This window comes from Colletotrichum costaricense (assembly GCF_030867565.1).
Source record: "Colletotrichum costaricense strain IMI 309622 chromosome Unknown Scaffold_33.1, whole genome shotgun sequence".
Lineage (NCBI taxonomy): Eukaryota > Fungi > Ascomycota > Sordariomycetes > Glomerellales > Glomerellaceae > Colletotrichum > Colletotrichum costaricense.
The window spans coordinates 44,612-66,202 of record NW_026848262.1 but is presented as its reverse complement, the minus strand read 5'-3'; the positions used below and the strand labels follow the sequence as shown (position 1 = coordinate 66,202).

General features: G+C 54.6%; 10 protein-coding genes across 10 annotated transcripts; 4 read left to right on the top strand and 6 right to left on the bottom strand.

Annotated features, from left to right (window-relative positions):
- Window positions 1–1,762: 1,762 nt before the first annotated feature.
- Window positions 1,763–1,960, bottom strand: CCOS01_16726 (uncharacterized protein; the record flags this gene model as incomplete). Its single annotated transcript, XM_060464862.1, has 1 exon — window positions 1,763–1,960. One exon carries the CDS (start codon window positions 1,958–1,960, stop codon window positions 1,763–1,765), a length of 198 nt encoding a protein of 65 aa, XP_060304529.1.
- Window positions 1,961–2,062: 102 nt separating this feature from the next.
- Window positions 2,063–3,942, bottom strand: CCOS01_16725 (homeobox domain-containing protein; the record flags this gene model as incomplete). The annotated part of the gene is made up of 2 exons (XM_060464861.1): window positions 2,063–3,592; window positions 3,646–3,942. The coding sequence occupies 2 exons, from the start codon at window positions 3,940–3,942 to the stop codon at window positions 2,063–2,065; spliced, it is 1,827 nt and encodes a 608-aa protein (XP_060304528.1).
- Window positions 3,943–5,217: 1,275 nt separating this feature from the next.
- Window positions 5,218–5,481, bottom strand: CCOS01_16724 (uncharacterized protein; the record flags this gene model as incomplete). The annotated part of the gene is made up of 1 exon (XM_060464860.1): window positions 5,218–5,481. One exon carries the CDS (start codon window positions 5,479–5,481, stop codon window positions 5,218–5,220), a length of 264 nt encoding a protein of 87 aa, XP_060304527.1.
- Window positions 5,482–5,854: 373 nt separating this feature from the next.
- Window positions 5,855–6,487, bottom strand: CCOS01_16723 (uncharacterized protein; the record flags this gene model as incomplete). Its single annotated transcript, XM_060464859.1, has 1 exon — window positions 5,855–6,487. A coding segment is annotated over one exon (633 nt), but the record flags the coding sequence as incomplete, so codon positions are not given.
- Window positions 6,488–8,759: 2,272 nt separating this feature from the next.
- On the bottom strand, window positions 8,760–9,175 carry CCOS01_16722 (uncharacterized protein; the record flags this gene model as incomplete). Its single annotated transcript, XM_060464858.1, has 2 exons — window positions 8,760–8,927; window positions 9,017–9,175. Coding segments are annotated over 2 exons (327 nt in total), but the record flags the coding sequence as incomplete, so codon positions are not given.
- Window positions 9,176–9,805: 630 nt separating this feature from the next.
- On the top strand, window positions 9,806–10,299 carry CCOS01_16721 (uncharacterized protein; the record flags this gene model as incomplete). Its single annotated transcript, XM_060464857.1, has 2 exons — window positions 9,806–9,930; window positions 10,002–10,299. 2 exons carry the CDS (start codon window positions 9,806–9,808, stop codon window positions 10,297–10,299), a joined length of 423 nt encoding a protein of 140 aa, XP_060304524.1.
- Window positions 10,300–12,163: 1,864 nt separating this feature from the next.
- Window positions 12,164–12,588, top strand: CCOS01_16720 (uncharacterized protein; the record flags this gene model as incomplete). The annotated part of the gene is made up of 2 exons (XM_060464856.1): window positions 12,164–12,327; window positions 12,390–12,588. 2 exons carry the CDS (start codon window positions 12,164–12,166, stop codon window positions 12,586–12,588), a joined length of 363 nt encoding a protein of 120 aa, XP_060304523.1.
- Window positions 12,589–13,080: 492 nt separating this feature from the next.
- Window positions 13,081–13,356, top strand: CCOS01_16719 (uncharacterized protein; the record flags this gene model as incomplete). Its single annotated transcript, XM_060464855.1, has 1 exon — window positions 13,081–13,356. The coding sequence occupies one exon, from the start codon at window positions 13,081–13,083 to the stop codon at window positions 13,354–13,356; it is 276 nt and encodes a 91-aa protein (XP_060304522.1).
- Window positions 13,357–17,784: 4,428 nt separating this feature from the next.
- On the bottom strand, window positions 17,785–18,889 carry CCOS01_16718 (haloacid dehalogenase-like hydrolase; the record flags this gene model as incomplete). The annotated part of the gene is made up of 3 exons (XM_060464854.1): window positions 17,785–18,278; window positions 18,537–18,646; window positions 18,783–18,889. The coding sequence occupies 3 exons, from the start codon at window positions 18,887–18,889 to the stop codon at window positions 17,785–17,787; spliced, it is 711 nt and encodes a 236-aa protein (XP_060304521.1).
- Window positions 18,890–19,601: 712 nt separating this feature from the next.
- Window positions 19,602–21,315, top strand: CCOS01_16717 (uncharacterized protein; the record flags this gene model as incomplete). Its single annotated transcript, XM_060464853.1, has 2 exons — window positions 19,602–19,629; window positions 19,706–21,315. 2 exons carry the CDS (start codon window positions 19,602–19,604, stop codon window positions 21,313–21,315), a joined length of 1,638 nt encoding a protein of 545 aa, XP_060304520.1.
- Window positions 21,316–21,591: the final 276 nt, after the last annotated feature.

Genomic DNA, 21,591 nt, shown 5'->3' with positions numbered 1-21,591 from the left:
TGGTGCTTAGTCTTAGTGTATCCGCGTGCCAGACGCAGAAACTGATCGGAATGTGAATGGGTATCGCCCGCATTCCTCGGACCATGTGGTCGAACAAAGAGCGCGCGAAGGAATGTGGATAGATCTTAAATTCAATGTGAAGTCAAAACCCCAAGCCTTCCTTGTCTTTGTTTCGGAGAATTAGAAGGAAGAAGAAGAAGAGACGTATCGAAGAAAGACGTTACAGATCAGACGCATTCCTGCAGCGCAGTGGGCAGCGACGGGAGGTTTGGCATTGTCTCTTTCCCCACACGAACCGCTTTCCCCAAAAACCCAATGCCGAGGGGGAGGGACCTTCCTCGCAAAATGACCGCTCGGGTGCCATTGGCCCAATTGACTTTCGGAAGAGTGGAGCCGATGTTCTTCAATGGAACTCTGCTGCGACCTCACCTCACTTCACTTTACCTCTCCTCAACGTCAGACACGCTTAGTTGTGGCCATGGGCATCTTGGAAATTGATATCCAAGCATGCGATAGTAGCCACATGGTAATTCTAAGCGTGTCATATATCGATGGTATGCAATTCGTAGTTCATGGCCCCATAAGCAGGATATGAGCAGCCTTGGACGTCCAGTGTGCTTACATAGTACTCATGCGCTCGCGGGACTTACGGTATACACGAATGGGTAAAGGGGGAAACATGCATATAACATACCTAGGTATGCTTGAATGCTTTTGACTGTTTTGATTCCAATGCAGTCGTGATTATTCGTTAGATCAAATTCGACCAGCGTGTATTCACCCAGGTAACGTGACCTCCCGTTGCCGCGGGATGCCCCCGCCCCAAAAAGTAAACAACACCACGCCGGGCATCGCGATGCAATTCTACTATGGTGCAATCACCCTCATCATCCATAACTCACCTCCAAACACTCATTTGACAAAAAGAAGTCATTCTCAAGCAATGTACCGACCAGATACGTGAAAATGGCAAATGGTTATGTGATCAAAAATGCAAAAGTTCAGAGCTCGAACCTGCGAGGTTCGAGCTCCTATGAAACCATCACTATCAAGGCAGTTCTGTCTCAAGATTCAAGTTTCTACCAGCTGGACTACAACCCGCTCGGCTACTGCGGCTAAACGCCCGTCGACGTTCTGTGTCCCACCGCGTCCGGTGGGCGAAAGGACGGGCACATCTGACCCCTTATATACCATACGACACTCATGGGAAGGCGCGATACCCTCGGTGTGGGTGGGGACTACACCGGGCAAGCGATTCCATCTGATGTTCACCAGAAGTGAACGGGGTGCCCGGTGGACTGTGCGGCAAGTACTTTTTTGATTTTGGACCTCCCAAAAGGTGAAGTTCGGCGTCTCCTAACCTGAAGCTCGAGGTAAATCGCTGGAAGATAAACGCCCTATCCTGTCCTTCCCATCCATCCATCTATCCAAGCCCAAGCCAGCCCGTCCCGCCCTGTCCTGCACCTCGCAATCCTATACGTGCTGACCTGCTCTGCGACATCCACGCAGGGTCGCGTTCTTCCGTTCACGCCGCCGCGAGCAGCTCAGAGGTTGATGGCATATTCCGACCCAACGCGATTGAAGACACGTAACCTCGAACCATCCCACCACCTGTCCTGTGCTTCCAATGGGATATCCAGGTCCCTTTTCCCTCCCCCACCCTCTCCAGCCACAAACAGCGCCGCCGCCAGCAGGACATAAGCCGTATGTATATCATTACATTAGGTAAAGAGATTTGTTTCTTTGGTGTATGCAGTAGGTATCATGAGAAAGGAAAATCGTTGCTGCAGACGAAGAGAGATAAACAAAAATAAAGGAAAAGGAGGACCCGTGTAGTCCAAGTATAAGGTTGTCCCGGTGAAGCGCCGATGGCCCAGTGATAAAGCAAATCGCTGTATGTACAAAGTGAAAATCCACGCAGTAGAAAACCCTTGGTAGTTGTACAGCGCCAAGTATACATGATGAGCAAGTTTTTTTGACTGCTGCGATGACAAATCGAACCCCCTCGAAACTCTACTCTGCCAGGCCGATGTAAGGTTCAAGCCACGTTTTGAACGACACCTCATTCCCCGTGGAAATCTTGTGCAGTCATGTTGGTGAACTGAAACTGTCTTGACCGTGATTGCTCGGGTGACGGCTTGATTGAGACGGATGAAGCATCCGACCAGTTGTACTCAGTGTTGCCACCGCCGTACGATGAGTAGAACGCCGGTCCCATGTTGTTGGGAGGGAATGAAGGTGTGACTGGCTGGCTTGCGCAACCGTGTGCGACATAGCTCGGTACGCTCGACGACATGTTGGGGAACTCCTGATCAAAGCTGCCGAAGCTTGGTGTCGACAGCGGCTCATCGGAGACGTTGTAGTCGAACGCGGGAAATAGAGAGTTCGGCATCGTCGTCATCATGCCGGGGGTATCCGGCGGGGTCCTCATGGTAGGGTCCATGGCATATTGCGGTACTGTCAGGCTGTTTTGCATGCTGTAGCTCTTGTCATCCTCGGCCGAGGACATGGATGAGACGGTGGTCTCACGCAAAGCTTGTTGGCTAGGGACAATTGGTGTGTTTGGGGTTGGTGGCGCTGCTGGGCTTCGCGATATCGGTGACCTTGAGGCCATCTGCAAGAGGAGGTTCTCCTGAGCACGGTCAAAGTACATTGGCGATCTCGGGCCTGAACCGGCCGGCTTCTGAATTCCCCTCGGAAAGTTTCCTGTCGCAGATGCAACGCGGCGCATCGGACTAGGTGCCTCAATGCGCCTGGGCATCTCGATGCCGGTCTTCGGACCGGAGAAGTTGTATGACTGGCTGCGCACGCAGCTGACGAGCGCAGCGGGCCTCTTGGAGTTTCTTCTGCTGGCAATGTCGATGGTCGAGCCAGACTTGAATCGGAAGTCTGGTGTGGAGATTTCGGGAGGGGAGCGAGACATTGACTGGGGAGAGAACTGATCAAATTTGTCGAGATCCTCGCTTTGCATTTGCTCCTGCTTGACATTGATCGGAATGGGGCTAGTCATGCCGGTAGTCAGGCCGTGCGGGAAAGAAGCGAAAGACTCGTCCATGTCGCTTGCGCTCAGGTGGTAAGACGAGAACGAAGAGGCACTAGTTGACTCTGGAAGCTGTGTCGTCAAGTACTGGCTGGGAATCGAAAGAGTCAAATGGTTAGGTGTTTGTTGGATGACCTCTGAAGGCATAGGTGCCGAGAAATCGCAGGGTGTTTGGCCAGAGTAGAATTGATCGGGGCCAAGGGAGTAGCCGATGTTGATATCCTGGTGCTGGAAAGAGTTGGATGAGTCGGGCGAGGCGTATTCTGAATCCGGCTCTTGCGTAACGACCTGCGGCTGCTCAAATGTGGGCTCCGGGGTCTGAGTGCCCTCCGAGGGTGATGCTTCGCTAACAGACGACGCGTCGGTTGATACGTGAACGGGTGGGAATGGAGCAGCGGACGGGCGAAGATCGTCGTCGTGGTCGTGGAAGGACTCCTTGATAGTCTCGGAGCTTGTGGACGTCTCGGTAGCCTGCTCAGACTTGCGGCGAGCCTCATTTTCCTGTGTCCTCTTCTCCTGCTTCGCCTTTGCTCGCCGATTCTGGAACCAGTTCTATAACATGTCAGTGGATATATTTTATAAAACCAAGCTGAAGGGGGAAATACGTTAATCCTCGCAATGTCCACCCTCATCTCTTCGGCAAGCTGCTTCTTCAAGCTGCTGTTGGGCTTGTTGTTCTTCTGGAATTCCCTTTCAAGCTTGTCGACCTCATCCTTGGCAAGTCTCGGCTTGGATTCGGTGGCCTTTCCTCCGGCTGCTGGGAACAGGCCCCGGCTCATCATTGCCTGTTGCTGTCGAAGCATTTCCATGTAGTCACTCTGATAGAGAGGGGCTCCGGGGAAAGGAGTGCTGAAGCCATAATCGTATGCTGACGCAGTCTGGTAGTTTGGGTAGAACGCCATAGCTGCTGATGTGACAAAGTTGGCCAAGCTCGAGGGTAGACCGTTCAACGGGGGGGCTCGGTGGTTAACACGATGGCGATGGTAACGAATGTGTGCAGAGCGAGTGTAGAACCAGTGTAGTAACGGGGATAGGCATGCGTATTATGTTCTCGGCAGTGTTTAGACGCCGCAGGATCAAGTCTTCAGAACCAGAGATTTGAGTGAAAGAGTGACTGAGGTTAGAGGGCTGAGAGCCTGGTGATATTAAGAGAGATGTGAAGAGAGAACGTGGGTGTGAGAGAGGCGCGGGAATCGGAACAGCAGATCGAGGGGAGCTTGTCTGCTTTTAGATCGAATGGGGAACGACAAGCGGGATGAGGAAGGGTCAGGCAGGGCCGCGCAGAGGTGAGACAGCAAGGTCTGCTCAAGTCCTCCAAGGTCTTGAGGGCGAGATAGTCGATCTGTCTAGGCAAGGGCCTGTAGGCGCACAGACGAGGCTTGACGAGAGAGAAAGGGCACAAAAAACAATGACAGGAGGAGTGGGAAGAAGGAGTGACGGGAGAGGAGGGGGGTGAGAGGCGGAAGATGTATTGATGTGTCTTGTCAACCCATCATCACAGAGCGAGAGCGCTGAGAGAGAGTGTGTGTGTGTGCGTGTGCAAGCCGACGTGGGTGTAAGTCGCGCGGTACTGTGTAGGTAGGCGCTGGGGTGGCGGCAGGGCATGGGCGAGCACCAAGAAGGGGGGCCCTCTCTCATCGTCCACCGGGTACCCCCCTTGGCAGTGAGAAGATCATATTTGGGTGGAGGTATCGGGAGACCAAGGGAGCAAGGGGGTCAACTCTCTTGACTCTCAGGCCCTGGGAGGAAGAGAAAGGGGAGGGTCATGGAGGGTCTCTAGGGGCCAGGGCAGGGCAGACAAGGCAAGCCAGCAAAGCTAAGGTAAGGTAAGGTAAGCAAAGCAGCGGAGAGACAGGAAAGGACAGGACATGACAGGGCTCGAGCCGCGGTCAGTTGTGCATAAGGCACAGACTGTGTATCCATACGGGTAGACTGTGCTGAGCTATGCAGGTAGACCCAGACCAAACCTTGGGCCTTGGGCCTTGAGATGAGGATGAGGATGAGGATGAGGATGAGGTGCCGCGGGAGAAGCGGACGTGGCCGGCGCAGAGCGAGGGGACAAGCAGGCTGTGAGAGTGAGAGTTAAAGTGAGAGGAGAGCCGACGTGTGGATGAGGGTGTATCCATGTCAGCACAGCGCCTGCGCGAGTGTGAAAGAGAGGGGGGGAGGAAACTACACTACATGTCGAGGATGCATTTGAGTGACATTGGGGGATTTGTGCAGTGAGCAGCGGCATCAGCAGCTGGACTCCTCCGAGTCTCCGACTCCAGCTTTGGAGTATGAGTGAGTGCATGAGTGCGTGAGTGAGTGCGAGGACGAGGACACAGGACGGACAGGAGCAGGGTGGTAGGATGGTTGCACCCACCTGAGCGAACCTGAATTGAGAGTGAACCCTTCACATCCACCGGGCATCCACACGTCCCATTCGCAACCCATCCCATCTCATCCCACACCCCCTAGTTCAGAATCCTGGCCCCCCCCGGCCCCGGCGTCAGTCCCGACCCCTGGTCCATGAAGCGTCTTTGCGTCCCTGGGTTTGGACGACGCCCCCATGTCAGTTGGTGCCACACTAAAAACTTTGGACTCGACTCCCCTGCTCGGGCTGAAGATAGGCCCGGCAGGCGTGGACTTGGACGTGTATCCGTCGACTACGCGGGCGAGGCCTCTCGGTGATGAACGATGGCACTTGTCAAAGCCTGGAAGTTTGTACCGTCCGTGACAAGGCCAACGACTGACAGACTGAATGACACGGCAGAGACAACCCGCCAAAAAGGACGAGAACAAGACATTGTAGGATGACGAGTCAATGCGCTGTCAACCATAGGAACAGTACACCGTACGGAGAACGGCATGACTGAGGCAGCGTAGAAAACGAGATGAGCATGGCATAACTAAACAATCGAGGGGTGATCTAGAGTAGAGAGAGAGAGAGTCGGGACTTTGACGGGCAAACGGACAGCATCCCGTCGGCTTCGAAGGGGCTCTGAAAAGTGGCGAGAATGTGACCGAAAGGGACAGGCAGTGTATCGACTTGACTCGACTCAACCGGAAGCCGGAAGGGGTAACGACGAGAGGGCAGTTGAAGAAGTGGTTCAGGTTGTGGAGGGCAGAATTACAGAGAAGAAGACGACGAGACAGGCGGGGCAGGTCAAGCCGGACAGGCACGACGATCCCAATGGCATCATCTGATCCGAAGAGGCGAAGATAGCTGAAGTCTGTGCTGCGTCGATGAGTGTTACTGTTTGTACCGAGGAGTGTGTGTGTGTGTGTGAAGGTGTGTGTGAGTGTGTCTTGTCCATTGTCTGTGACGGGCAAAGATGAAATGAAGCGTAGGAAGAAACTTCGGATGAGCTCGCACCAGACACAAGCTACAGGATCTGGGTGTTTATGCCGCTGCGGCGTGTAATTTGCCGCGTTGCACTTGCGCAGACAGCAGGCGCTACTCTGTGCATTGGTTTCTCTGGGCGGTGGAAGAAGCGTTTTGTTGAAGCTAAAACAACAGGATAGAGCGTAGAGAGAGGGGCAAAAATGTTTTCTGAGAGGGGGACGGGCGCGGACGGCTTAGTTAGTTGCCGGGTCGAGTTGACAAGTCCGGCCCTTGCTTAGTGCTCACTAGACGATTGGTAAGATGAGAGTTGGCGCGATGCTCCAGCTCCAAAGTCTGAGAAGTCAAGGAGTACAAAGTAGAGAGAAAGTCCCTTCCCACTTTCTCACCTTGGTTCCCGCAACTGCTCGTTTGTGTACCTCGGTAATGACCAGTGACGATAAATATCAAGCACATGGATGAACTGTGGCAGACAAGATGAAGAAGACATGCAAACAAGAGAGCGATTGAGAAAGAGAGTGAACTGGAGGCATTGAGATGAGGCCGCAAAGGTGTATTGAAAGGAAAGGTACGAATACAGAGTAAGGTCAGGTACTTGCGGATGCCTGAGTGTAAGGGAAGGTACCTTACCTGTGTACGGAATACTTTACAGACTAAGGTAAGGAAGGTATGGATAGTAATTAATTACGAGAACGCATAGACCATAGTGCTATCCGTTCCTATCTTATGTCAGCACCTTCCCCCGCTGACACACGTGTTGGTCGGGGATGATGGAAAAGATACCTGAGACTTTGTCTCCTGCCTTAGGTAATTCAATGTCAGAACATCAGGTTGGAAGCCCAGGTCATGTGGTTTGTCTTCAGGGCAAGGAGGTATCCGTATGGAGCACATGGAGCTCATGGAGCACAGAGTACGTATGTAGACAAGGTACCTCCACTCCACTTGAAGCTTCCTCCCCCACCTTCGTCCCCCTTGGTCTACTTGTACTGCATCTCACTCTGCCTGTCCCTGCGCCCATCTCCACCGACAGGCTAGACAGTATGGCATTGATTGACGCGACCAAGCATCACACGGACCATTTGGATAAACAAGACGAGAGACCAACGGGAAGAGACATAGCGACTGTCTAATTGCACACACTATCCGCTGTGCCCGGTCGAGAGACAGTGCTCAAGACTGTGCGGGCTGTCTACGATCACTTCCCCCCAACTGTCAACGACATTACCTACAGTAACCCATCGACAAGGCGAGGGCTTCACTCTCTTCCATCCTAGCCTCGCTCCGATTCCAAGGGGGAAACAAAACTGAGGGAGAGAGGAGACTTACATCAAGGGACGCATAGGATCCATCAATAACCCACAAGATCGAGATTCATCATCATCCCATACGACATGACACGAGAATACGCGCCTGCTATGGCCTCGTCTTGTTGGATTTGTCTGGCTCCGGTTCAGCTCAGCTGTGCCGGCGGCCTACCTTGCCCGAGCCACGGAAGCAGAAAAAAAACACACGGACTCGTCGACGCATCTCGTGCTGCGCTCCCCGGAAGCCTGTGCAACACTACAAAGTGCAAGCTGGGAGTCTAGAGAAAGGGAATCCCTTCCAGAGGAACGTCGACGGCAAGGTTCAGGTGCATTTGCCGCAAAGTTGCGGCCCCACTGAAGAAAGTGTGGCAGGTTGAACTTATCAAGGTACACTTGCCGTGACTGGCTTTTCCGCTGCATTTCGCGGTCCCAACATGGAAATCGACAATCTGAAAGGAATGGAAGCTGCGGGCTAACACCTACCTTTTCCCCTTCGGATACGGATACCTTGCAGTCGCCTTTCAGCTTCAGAAGGTGCTTACACCACAACCCGCAGCACGGCACTTCAAGAACCACCAACCCTGCACCTTTCTGAACAGATGGGATGCCAGCCCAAGATACAGACTACGGGATACCTACACCTTTACCCTACGGACACACGCCATGATAGCGCTCTTTGACAGTTCTTTGCTCCCTCGAGTTTCGATGACAACTTCATGCGTTTGAGTTTGGTAGCCCGTCCCGGTCCACCTCGTTCCTCTTGAGCTTGGGCCGTCACGTCACTTTGCCATCGTCATTTCTGCAAAATGAACCACCCAAGTCGGCTTCTTAGCCCTCTCACGACCTACAGACGGACTGCCTATTCAGCAATCCGAGCAGCCTCACCATCACTCAATCCTTGCTGCCACAGCCGCTGCCCCCCTCTACCCACACGGATCGACAGCCTACTTTCTTCTTCTACGCCGCAAATGGCGGCTTTGCGGTATCCGGCTCTACCTATCCTTGGCCTCCCCCACGAGCTCGCGCTTGGTTTGCGGTTTTGCTCTGAAAGCCTGCGATAGTGGATAACTACGTCGCTCTCTGTCTCGGGTTATTGCAAATCCCCATCTGCCTTGGATATGCAGAGTACAAACACACTTGTCAGGCAGCGTGCAGGACAATCGCAGGTCTCAGTCGGGTGCCAGCCGCCAACATTGTCGACATCTTGGTCCAAGGTCGACATGGACGGGCTACCACCGATCGCCAGGAACGGTACTGACTAGAGCCATGTCACAACAACACATGCCCGGTGCGCCACTGCGACCTCAGTCCGCGTCCACACAGCCGTCCACTTCCCGCCCGCGTTACGACGGCACCCAAAGCACCAAAGCAAAACCACGACACCGGATCAGAATTCACCAACCATATCTGGCCAACTGAGCAATCATCTTTTGCCGTCCCAACCTGGTTTGGCCAGCCTGCCAGCCCATCCTGTCCAATCCGAGCCCATTTAATCACATCCGTCCCAACCTGAGCACCGCTGGTGCATATCTCACCCGGGGCGCCTGGAGGGTGCCTCCTGCGCAATCGTCAGAGCAGACGGCAGTCATCGTCAGTCGTGCCTCTCTCTTGCTTGCTCTCAGCAGCCTGCTTGCTGTGAGGATACATGACTGCCCATGCTGCCACGCGACAAATGGAGCAACCATTGCGACCATTCCCGGCCTCTGAGGCCCGCCGCTGCGCAGACCGACTGTCGCTTTTGTCTGTCTTTTGCTGCTCCAAGGCCGGGCCTGGACAAAAGGAGAGCAGAGACGGCGATGAATTGGGACGATTTGCTTTGGGGCCCTCCTCTTTACTGACCCTTTCCGACATCTGCCCCGGTCAGACTGCCAGAATAGGCCGCTGCGATTCGTGGGTGCAAGCGGCCCCTGTCGTTTTGCTGTCGCCTGCCCCTTGAGCCCGGCCGCGCTAACGCAGCTCAACGACGCCAAAATCGCGTCGGTTTTTTTTTCTTCCCTCTTGGGCTTACCGGGGATTGGAGGCTTTTGCAGTCTCGCAGCACGTCGCTCGCTGTGATCAACTGACAGGATGGTGGGGTGCCTCGCTGTCCCACGCTTTCCCGATTCTGCTCAGCGACTCCCAAAACGCAACGCTGCGATGCAAGTCTTGGGCAGCCACTGCAGCTGCCGCATCGCCAACCTCGAAAAGAGGAACGCTGACAGTTACTTTGGGTTGGCCTGCCTGCGAGGATCACCACCTCCTCCGCTGCCGGAAAACTACCAGTACCAAAGGGGCAACTTCATCACCACCAGGCGTCACCGTCTTCATCCTTACAGGACATCAAACAGCCCAGACATGTGGCCGAAGACGCCCAGGGCAGACGCCGGTTCCCTTACTCCAGGTACCAGCCGCTGCTCCCGCAGGCTAGTACAATGGGCTCCCCACCCGTTTTCCGCTCGTCTCACTCGGCAACGCGTTGGTTCGCCAGGTCGCCGAACCTTGACAAGTTGACAATGGGCGAGCCGCAAGCCTATTCCTTTTTTGGCCGAGATCCAAAGGAGGAGAGACAACTCACTCTCAACGCTGTTGATTTTCAACTGGTAGTCACTGGTGTACCGCTGCTGCACAACAAAGGAGACGCGATGCACTGATGTGGCCCTCTGGCCAAAGCAACTGTCACCGGCAGGCACACATAGTTCTCCACGTCAGATCTGTGTGCGGTATCCGTACATAGCTTATAATACCTATGCTGGTTATGGATACACAATCATCACTTGTTCGGCTTTCGTACTGTCTGCCACAACCCGTCGTTTCTCTCGAGAACTGGACTGCTGCGACTGCATTTGTGGGTGGGCCCATCAGAACTCCGAAAGACAGGGCAAGGACGCTCCGCGGTCTGTAGAACTGACATCCATGCACCCATGCTGTATTCGTACGGGTCAAGGAGACATCGGCCCATCAACTACGGAGTAACATGGAGGGAAATCGTCGTGCGGTGTACCGCGTTTTCGGCGTTAACCCAACCTGGCCTTGTTGCCTCCTACGAGGTACGGACCATGTACGGAGTATGTACGGAGTACTGTTCGCGGATTGTGGTCGGAGCCCGTTGTACGAGTACTTACTTATCACACTGTATCTGACTTGTCTTGACCTGCAGCGGAACACTTTTCTTCTTCCCCGCGAACTAGGCGTACCGCCGGATGCACACATTGGACGCTCTTCTATATCTGCCGTCTGTCGTCAGATACACAACGACCGATTGATCCATGTCCTTGCGCTGGTCAGAGAGCGACACGGGCTGAAAATTTAGCCAACGGATGTAGACTTGCAGCTTCAGCTCCTCCTTCGCATGATTTTTACCTACAGAATACTTGGGCTGCTGGCTTGTTCAAAAAAAAAAAATGATACTCTCGGCCGTACGAGGCGAACAGGAGCATGCATGGTCAGGTGTGGTTCCATCACGGCGCCGTTGCAGCAGAGGACCAATATACATCTAGGAATAGCACAAAGACTTTCAACTACACAGTCACATAACGTACCAAGCCTTTGGGAACGTAAATGGCGTCTCTTGTGCACAGTTGAAGCAATCGCCATGGGGGTCCCTCGCCGTCGATCCTCAGCCAGCAGTAGCCCGGACAAGGCCGTGAGATCGAAGGGCCAGCCAGCGAGGCCGGGGGAGCGGGCAACGGCTTTCATTCCACATTCAGATGTAGCGTCTTTACGCTACGGGAAGTTTTCCCTCGAAGATTTCCGCGCCTTTGGTCTGAAGCTAGCCGGGTTTCATTTCTCGTCGAAAAGTCATGGTCCCTTGACAATTGGTGGTTCGATTCGGTTCTCAAACCAGACACTGGGGACATATCCACGTTCTGGGCAGCGACCCTTTTTCTAGATTGCTCGACAGCAATGGATGGGTCATCACTTGAGCCGACACCGCCACAGTACCGCTGCAGGGGTGCAAACAACAAAGACACGCGAGCTGCTATTCCTGAAACTGGACTCGCAATATGGGAAAGAGAAGTCTGCGATGCTCACGGAATTTGTGTGCTGGGGACACACAAATGTGTACAACGATTTCAAGGCCACTCACCAAGCTTCGTGGTCACTCGAACGCAATGTGGACTTGATCCAGGAGTTGCCTTCGGAAACCTCCGTTACCATGAATTCCAATACCGAGCATGGATATTCAGCCTGACCGAGATACTACGATTTCCTTCACTGACAGCCCAGACGGCGCAATCTGAAGTCACATCGCGCTTTCCAAGCATCTATCCAAAAAGCGGCTGATCCCAGGCATCCCAGACCAAGTACTAGAGCGCAGACGTGTGGTTGGCCGCTTTCCACTGGGTGACAGTGCTAAGTAAAACGAGGCGCGCAAACCTGGGCCCGCCACAGGCCTCGTTCGTGGGATTTTCTTAAGATGTGCATGTTATAGGACCCCCTTGCCTAGAAACAATCGTTCTGGGGATCAGTTATGCAGTACGCGCACATCACAACGCAGCATCTTCTCACATCGTCATGTCAGGAAACGAGGCCACGAACATCAGCTACACTGGAAATGTCGCCGTCATTGCGCAGATTGTCAAGTGTGATCGGGCTTCAGCCCACCTTTCGCCCACTTCAGCCTACGCTGCCCAACTATCTTGGCTCACTATCCCGGGACATGTTCGCCATGATGTCGTGTATGGCGATCAGCTAGGAATCTTGGATGGCTGATTGGGCGTTCATCTCTTGCTCGATACAGTTTGACACTGTCCGGGAGTAAAGTTCCCCGGAGAGGCGCGGCGCCTCTTTCTGTCGATCTCTGGAACTCGTCTATGGCAATCACCAAGTCATCGTCGCCTTCACTCTTCACCCTGTCTTTTCACAGGAAAACTGCGTACGACACCTACATTACCAAAGTTTGGGACCGAGGCAGTCATTACAAGTCAAACGGAAGATAGTTGGATACGATTCAGCTGGTCCGCACCCCCGCCAAATCATGCACAGATTCGATGCGGGCGAATTGGATTCATTCGGGCCGCCAACCGTGCCAAGCCAGCAGACAGCAAAGACCAAAAGTCACACAATTCGCCTTGTCATGCTTGACAACTTGGACGTTCCAGGCCGCAGTCTCAACAAGAACTTCTTCCGCGATCTCGGTCTCACTGGGCCTAGATCGTGCACACAGTGAAGTGCGGAAGACGGGATGCACTGCGACACAGGACCAGAACATACACGCGGCAGCACACCTAGCTAGACTGTAGTGTGGGGGCGTCTCCGGACCATCGCTCATCCGTGGGCGTTGTAACCTCACCACTGAAGCCGCTTCGCGATTCTTTAAGGTGGACCCTCTACGGAGTACTACCTAGCCCCAAGACATCGTTGGCTGTCCTTGATGTCTAGCCAATGCTGCACCTGAGTCCCGTTGGAGGGCGGAGGCTGGAATTCACGAGATGCGATTGGCGGCAGTGGACGACAGCAAGCAAGGCAACGCAGGTGCAGCGACTGGAGGCGGAATTTCATGTCCTCAACAAAGCCTTTTCAGCAGGGTCGATTCGATTGATTCGCCTTCAGTACCAAGCGATGCATGGCCCTGCGAAGGGCTGGGGGCCCAGAACGATTCGTCGATATGTCACCCTTTGGGCAAAGGGCAAGGTCAGTCTACGACGTTGCGCGAATTCATCAGACACGCCGCTTTTCAGCGGTCTTCGGGGCAAGGCGGGACATGAGGACAACGGCGCCGAACGGTATATGGCGTTTCCTGGAGAGCGGAACGCTTGTAAAGCTAGCAAAGCGGAAAGAAGACGTTGTCTCACTTCGTCCCAGATACTTGGCACCTTTGTCCGTGCCGATTGGGCGGCCTACGACTGTCAGTCTTAGTCTTTGCTACAACACGCTTATCACGCATCACGTCGGCGTTTGACGAGTAACTCTAGCCTCTACGGAGTACTGCGAAGCAGTGCTCTCCTGACGTTGCGCTATGGCTAGAGCGATCTGAAAATCCAATCCTTGTTCGCTGGCTCGGAAAGACTTGCTGATGCCAATGTCTTCACGTCGAATTGCCAAGCGAAGATGGACCGGATCAGTATCACCGGCCAGAGGAGCTCGAACAGACAACGACAGGCCGATGAGCGGCGAAGCGAGGGTATTGTATTACGATGCCGGATTGATCATCTCACCGTTTTTTCACCGACGCCTGTTGCACAAGTCTCTTTCTCAGCATACTATGTAAGCTCTGTGCAATATACGTACTTTATCGGTAAACCTCTTTCTTCCTCCCCTGTTCGAACTTGTTGATGGTTTGCCGAAGTAGGTACTTCTCCCGGCGGCTCTCAAACGCCATACTGGATCAGGCTGCGCCTCGAGATGTCGAAGTAATCTGCTCGTCAGACATCTACCCGTCGTTCCACTCTGACGATTTGACGAACCCTCCCCCGGAGATGATATTCGGCAAGGAAGACATACGGAGTACCATGTGGACTGGATGAGTTCCGAGTGTAACCACTTCTATTTTAGTGTCTCCCTGCAAGGACGAAGAACCCGACGCCGTGGATGAAGTTCAAGGTGTTCGCGGAGAGCGACTAACTTGCGGAGTACGATCAATCGGCTCGCCATCGCTCAAGCTTCCAATCGTCCAACGCAGGAAATTTGGACGACAGATGCCCACCATATGCTACCGAGCCGGCATTGGAAAGCTACCTTCTGGAACACGGGAAACGAGAGAGGACGCAATTGCCTAGTCTAGTATCGAAGACGCCGGCGGTTCACGCCAGTGTCGAAGGCGTGACGCCAGCAAACACCACGGAACACCCACGCAACACACAAAATGCCAAGCGACTGAGATAGCGTGCAGGAAGACTTCCACAACGACTAGAGGAGTCATGGCCATGCATGGCTCCAACATGCACACGGGAGATGAAGCCTTTTTTTTTCTCTCTTCCCTTTCATGATATGCACAAGAAAGGGGTTCGGTATCCCTCCAACCTTGGCTCCGGACAGCGGGCACTGGAAGAGAGATGTGATTACAGACGACCTCTTGCGGTAACATCGCCGCAGAAAACCCCCAAGAATCGATTTTTTGGTGGCTGCGAGTACTCGAGTTTATTAAAATGCAATGACGATACGGAGTATACGAGGCAGAGAGTGGCTTGGTTAATCAACAGGTGTATAGTGGCATCCATGATCCAGATCCTGATCAACTTTTTTTTTGCTCCAACGTCCAAGGTGGAAACAGCGGCAAGCGGGAGATTGGGATCAAAATCGGGCCCTGGCGGCCACGTGCGGTGCCGACAGTGACGACTGACGAGATGGATGAGGTGCCGGCCCTGCCCCTGCGCTGTGGAGGGGGCCAAGGACAAGGAGTCTGCGAGGGCTCGTTTTTGTTCCTTCACAAGTTCACAACCAGGCATGGGATGATGGGGGCACGGGGACAGCATGCCGGATTTTTTCCCCCTTCGTTATGCGCACAAGCCGCAGGCCCATGCTTCTCATTAAACTCGACCAAGGGTCCTCGTCACGGCCGTAGTAAAGGGACCCGTGGAGGACGCGTGCGACGCAGACAACACTTGCATTCGACTGGGCTGGTGCGTGCTCTAGTTTCCACACATTTTACTTGTACGGACAGTACCCCATCTCTGCGACGACACAATTTCCTTCTCGCTCGCTAAACTGAGCACAGCCTCACGACATGGCCACCTCGAGTCAGTCTTGTTCAGTCCGCTACCGAGTACCGAGCCGGTGCAAACAATGCGGATACTGCCGGACGACGTCTATCGTGTTGGAAGCCTTGGAACCTTTCTCTGGAGCTCTGGAGACAGGTGGATGCCGGATGCTAAACGCGCGAAAACAGAAGCCGTCGCCGGGAAGCATACACCAGAAGCCCCCCCCCCCCCTTTTTTTTTTCCTTTCCTTTGACAGCCGCGCGGTTTTGCCTGCCGGCCCGATGACCTGCGTCGGGTCGGCGGCCTTCGCTCGCCAGCTTACACTACTCGAGCGCTCCAACGCCATTCGGAGCTGTCACCGTCAAAGGACTCGTTACCCAGGGAGGCATGAGATGTATTCCGTGTTTCAATCTCCTCATGAATTGTCTCGTGGTGACAACTATGCTCAAAATGAGATTGCTGTCATCCCTTCCGGTGTTCTGCTAGCGCGCCGCCTCAACGATATGGAGATGTAGCTCAACCGACCCGGCCCTTCGTGTACCTGCAGCATCAAAGACCGTTCGAAAGTAAACATCATACTAAGCCTGGAGGCTGTCCACATCAGCCCTCTACCTGATGGTTTTGAGATTGACATTTTCGCGCGCGAAGCCTATGTTGGCTTAGCCTTTAATGTTCCTGCATTCGCCCATACGAAAAGCTGGCGTCCGTTGTGTTACATGTCGGAATGACATCGTCGGCCGCCTGCTTTTTTTTTCTTGGTGGATGGCTGCGCTGTCAGCAAACAAACCCCGCCTGGGTTCCTGTACCGGCGAAAATACACTCGTCGCCATTGCCTCGCCTAGACAGTGAGTGTACAGCTGTCTCGGCATCATCCGCCAGATTATTTCTGTAGCTGATCGTACCTGCAGCCACCGATAATCTTGCTTTGCCCATGAGCAAACAAGGCATTGACACTTACAACTGTGCTGTGTCAGGAGGAGGGAGGAATCCTTCCGCTGCTGTGCTACCCCTTTTCACCAAGTATCACGTCCCGAGGAGTATTGATAGACGACCTTGTTCCACTCAACGGGATACACATGTTCACTACTTGGAGCGACACACCCACGGCTCAAGCACGAAGATCTCCGAAGTTGCCTGCAAGATGCCGAATTCTAATTCGCCTCGCAAGCTTGTCTAAAGTTGGTGCCTTGAGAGAGCAGAGCGGACACACATACCTACACACACATCTACACACACACACATACGCACACACACACACACACCCTGCAAGCAGCCAGGTCCGTCAGCATGAAGCTCCGAAGCTGACAGGTGATATTTGTGCTTTCGGGACCTTGCAGCTCCGAATTACGAAAGGTGGTCATAGACCGGTGTAGTTTGCCATTGTGATACCTCAGACCGCAGCGGGTTTGTTCGTTATGCAAAGTTACGCCACATCCACGGTCTCGGGACCGCTCCGCTCAGCTCTGCAAAGACCAAGATAGGTCAACGAGAGACCAGTGTACCGGATGCACTCGGCAAGCTCGCTCTCTCAGACTCTCTCGTATACGGGCTCCTTCTTCGTGAAACGACCGCGGGCTTTTGCGGGTTGCTTTTTGCCTATCCAGATGCGGTGCATCGACCGGGCTGAGACTTCTTAACGTTGCTTTTTTCTTTCTCCCGCTTCCAAGGTCGCGAGATCGCAGCAATCACCCGTAGTTGGGGGGTAGGGCCCCGAGGAACCCGGGACAATGACGAGGCGAGACGATGATGTGTTGCAAATGTGTGCTTGATTTTTCCTGTACCTTGAGCTGGATCATCGTCGACGCAAGCTACTTTGTGAAAGGCCCTTCAATACTCCCGCGTTTGTAGGCGAAATCAATGCAGCGGCAGCCAGACGAGTTGAAGTCAGGGACTCGCCTGACTCGGCTGAAGGAGGATATTCTTGGATCCTGGGGTTGCACATGTCGAGTACACGGCATACGGGGGGACTTTGTCTCCAAGGCTAAAGACATTGTCTTGGGTCCTTCGGGGTACCTCTACTCGGTTCGGCACACGCCCCCCTTCGGTGAAGGTAGAGGGATGATGATGTTTGTTTTGTTGTTGCACTGGAGCTGCTGCCCCGGATCAAAATAAACATCACGGATCTCACGCGACACAGCTTATTAGGGATCTTCAGGCTTGGGGGAAAGAGGACTCCATTTCGAGAACTATCTCGCATCTGAATCCAACAAGTGCTCCCTTGACGAGACAACGGCGGGGAAAGAAGATTAGTTTGTATTTGCCCTTTCTCGCGCACTGGCCGGTTGATAGGTTTTGCCGTTCATCCTCTGTCTCCTCTACTCCCTTGTATGGAGCTCCGAGGACTTATTTGGCTCCAAGGGCCAAGGGAACGGTAAAAAGCGTACGATGTTGTCATACTAAAGTCTGTACAGGCCAAGTCTATTCTTGCTCTATCGATTCATTAGCAGAGCCTCCATTCCTCACGCCAGAGTAGTCAGTCAGTCGTAGACAACTACACTAAGGCTTCGAAACGAGGGCGTCGGTAAACTCCAGCGTGACGACACCGTCGCGACTCTCCACGACCTTGACAGAATCGAGGTCTCTGACGATCCAATCGGGTTCCGCGTCCACGACCTGCTCAACGGTGTGGCTCGTGACGAGGCCCAGCACCTTACACCCAGCCTCCTTACCGGCCCTGATGCCGGCGGGGCTATCCTCGAGGACGAGCACCTGCTTGGAAGCGTCTCCCAGGCCCAGCTTCGCGCGGCCAATGCGGTAGCAGGTCGGGTCCGGCTTACCGTTCTCGACGGACTCGGCGGTGACGAGGTGTTGAGGCTGCGGCAGCTTGAGCGCGTCGAGCCACCCGCCCACAAGGGGTTCAGTCCCCGAGGTGACGATGGCCCAGGGAGCCGACTTCGCGATGAGGGCGTCGAGGAGTGCCCTTGCCCCAGGGATCTCGACGGCGTCTCCCCCGTAGAGTTTCGGGAGGCGGCCTTCCATCTCACGCGTGTCTGTTCATCTCCTGTTAGCCTTTCCTTCGCGAACCCCTGAGTTCATCACCGTCTCATCCCCCCCTTGCGTCATGTAGGTGAGCATGCATGAAAAAAAGTTGGGGAAACCTGACAGACGGCGCGCCGGTGAGTCGTGTTTAGGTAGGTGAAGCAAGGCAAGGGGGGAAATCGGAATCAGGAACAGGTACCAAACACGCGAGATCAGACAAAACAGAGATCTGAGATTTTTTTTTGGGTGTGTAGAGGTAAGGTACTCACACTCCCAATTTGCTTTTTCAGGGGCCAGAATCTTCAAGATGTCGATGCTACGACGGCCGTGCGAGGTCTCGAGGATGACTTCGGGCGCGACTCCTATTTCGTTGCCGACGCTGCAAGGGAGAAGAGAAGGCCGGTGTTAGTGGGGTTTTTGAGAGATGAGATGAGAGAGAGAGGGTAACCCCTCATGCAAGGGATGATTGGTGATGATGATGCTGATGAACCGGTGGAGTTTGTTGGTTTCCTTACGTGTGCCAGTGCTTCACGACGGCCTCTGTTGAGTCGATGATGGTGCCGTCCATGTCGAAGAGGAAGCCATCAAAGGTGAAGCGTTGTGGAGGGGCCGTGTACGACATGGTTAAGTCTGGTAGACAGGGTAAGCGGTTATCCCTCTGAAATGAGTTGTGAATGTATACCTGAAGAGATGAACGTTTTATGTGTTCGATCTATGGTTATGGTCTTTTAATGTGGTCTAAGATTAATAGTGAAGAGAAAGTTATTGTATTCAAGAGTCTAGTTGAGATTACGAGTTGAAGTTGAGTGAGGTATGACTCTGAAAGGATCGTTGAAGTTCCGAGTCGGCAACGACAACCTTGGTAATCCGCCTTTGACCAGCCCGCTATTTGAGCTGCGGCATCTTTCCAGCGGCCAAAAACACCGAGACGGGCATTTCTGTCCACCGGAAGGGGCCCCTCTGACGCTGCGGCAGTGCCATCGCGGCAGCACTGAGCGTCTGTGATCCACCGGTTCCAGCACGCCTTTTTTTTTTACCCATCGGCTTTTTCTTTCTTATGTCAGCTGTCGCGGGGCAAAGTTACCCATGGCGGGGCTCCTTCATTGGGATTAGCGTCAGGCGGTGAGGATATCTTGGTGGGGCGCGATAGCGATAGCAGAAGCGGTGTGGGCTGGCAGAACCCGACCTCCCACTAAATTTTTGAAAGTTGCACTGCAAGGACTGGCCGAAGCGCCAGGAAAGTTTTGCGGCGGTCGAGGGTAGCAAAGCACCAACCAAAGCTCACCCCCATACAACAAAAATCTTGCCAAAAGTCGCTTTGGTCAGATATCACGATGGCTGGCTCAATTAACAAACCCAAGAGTATGTGAGAGTATCTCCTGAATTATTGTCAATATCTTTTATGTTATACCCTTTTTGACTAACAGCATCCTCGCAGAGCCAAAGTCCAAGAGGACGACGGTTCGCCTCCGCCACAAGATCGAGAAGAAGTCGGCGGCGAAGCAGAGGAAAGACAGAAAGAAGGCCAAGCAGAACCCGGAATGGCGCACCAAGCTCAAGAAGGACCCGGGTATCCCGAACCTGTTCCCCTACAAGGAGAAGATCCTCGAGGAGATTGAGGAGAACAAGCTGCGCAAGCAGGAGGAGAACCAGAAGCGTCGCGAAATGGCAAAGGCCGCCAAGACGGGCGCCACCGTCGCCGGCGCGACCGGCCAGCAGGTCGACGTGGCCGACGACGACATGATGGTCGAGGACGACGATGAGGAGGACGACGGCGACGACTCGAACCCCATGGCCGCTCTCCTGCGCAGCGCGAGGGCCGCCGCCGAGACGTACGAAAAGGAGTTGCGCGACGACGATGACGACGAGATGGACTCGGACGACGACTCGGGCGACGACTCTGACGCGCCCGCCGAGATCCCCGTCGGCAACGCCACCTCCCGCAAGGCCTTTGACAAGGTCTTCAAGAACGTCGTCGAGCAGGCCGACGTCATCCTCTACGTCCTCGACGCCCGCGACCCGGAATCAACCCGCTCCCGCGACGTCGAGCGCAGCGTCATGGCCGCCGCCAGCGGCGGCAAGCGCCTCATCCTCGTCGTCAACAAGATCGATCTCGTGCCCCCCAAGGTCCTCAAGGACTGGCTCATCCACCTCCGCCGCTCCTTCCCGACCCTGCCCCTGCGCGCCTCCAACCCGGCGCCCAACGCCCATACCTTTAACCACAAGGAGCTCACCGTCCAAAAGACGTCGTCCGACCTCTTCCGCGCCCTCAAGTCCTACGCCGCCAGCAAGCAGCTCAAGCGCGCCGTCTCCGTCGGCGTCATCGGCTACCCCAACGTCGGCAAGTCCTCCGTCATCAACGCCCTCCTCGGCCGTCTCTCCGGCGGCCGCGGCGCCTCAAAGGCCTGCCCCGCCGGCGCAGAGGCCGGCGTCACCACGAGCATCCGCGCCGTCAAGATCGACAGCAAGCTCACCCTCCTCGACTCCCCCGGTATCGTCTTCCCCTCCGCCAAGAACGCCTCCACGTCCGGCCTCGTCTCCCTCAAGAACGCGACAGACGCCCACGCCCACCTCGTCCTCCTCAACGCCGTCCCGCCCAAGAACATCGAGGACCCCATCCCGGCCGTCACCCTCCTCCTCCGCCGCCTCGCCGCCTCCCCCGACCTGCTGCAGAAGCTGACCGACGCCTACGACCTGCCGACGCTGCTGCCCAGCCGCGCCGACGGCGACATCACGACCGATTTCCTGGTGCAGGTCGCGCGGAAGCGCGGCCGTCTGGGACGCGGCGGTATCCCCAACATCAACGCCGCCGCCATGACCGTCGTCACGGACTGGCGCGACGGCCGCATCCAGGGCTGGGTTGAGGCGCCTGTCCTCGCTGTCCAGAGCGATGCCAAGGGCGCCGCGCCTGCTGCTCCCGTGGCTGACGACGTTGCTGCCGCGGATCAGAAGACTATTGTCACGGAGTGGGCCAAGGAGTTTGACCTCGGTGACCTGTTTAGTGGTCTTGCTTCTGCTGGCGATGAGGACGAGGCGATGGAGCAATAAGGGGTGGTGCAGTATAGTAATGGAGAGAACGTAGTGAGAGGAGGAGAGGGGAGTACATGATATCAAAAGAGAAAGTGGAGGAGATGTTGTGGTCCCATTTCTTGGGTTTTAACTCCCTCATGAAGAGCCTGGCTGGCTGTTAGATTCCTCATTTTGTTTCACATGGCGTTTTTGGGGCGGTCCAAAGGAAAAATAAAAAGTAAAGAATGACGATTCAGCCCGTTGTCCTCATTCAAATCTGCACATACACTTTCATCCGGAATGTCCCTTGCTTTC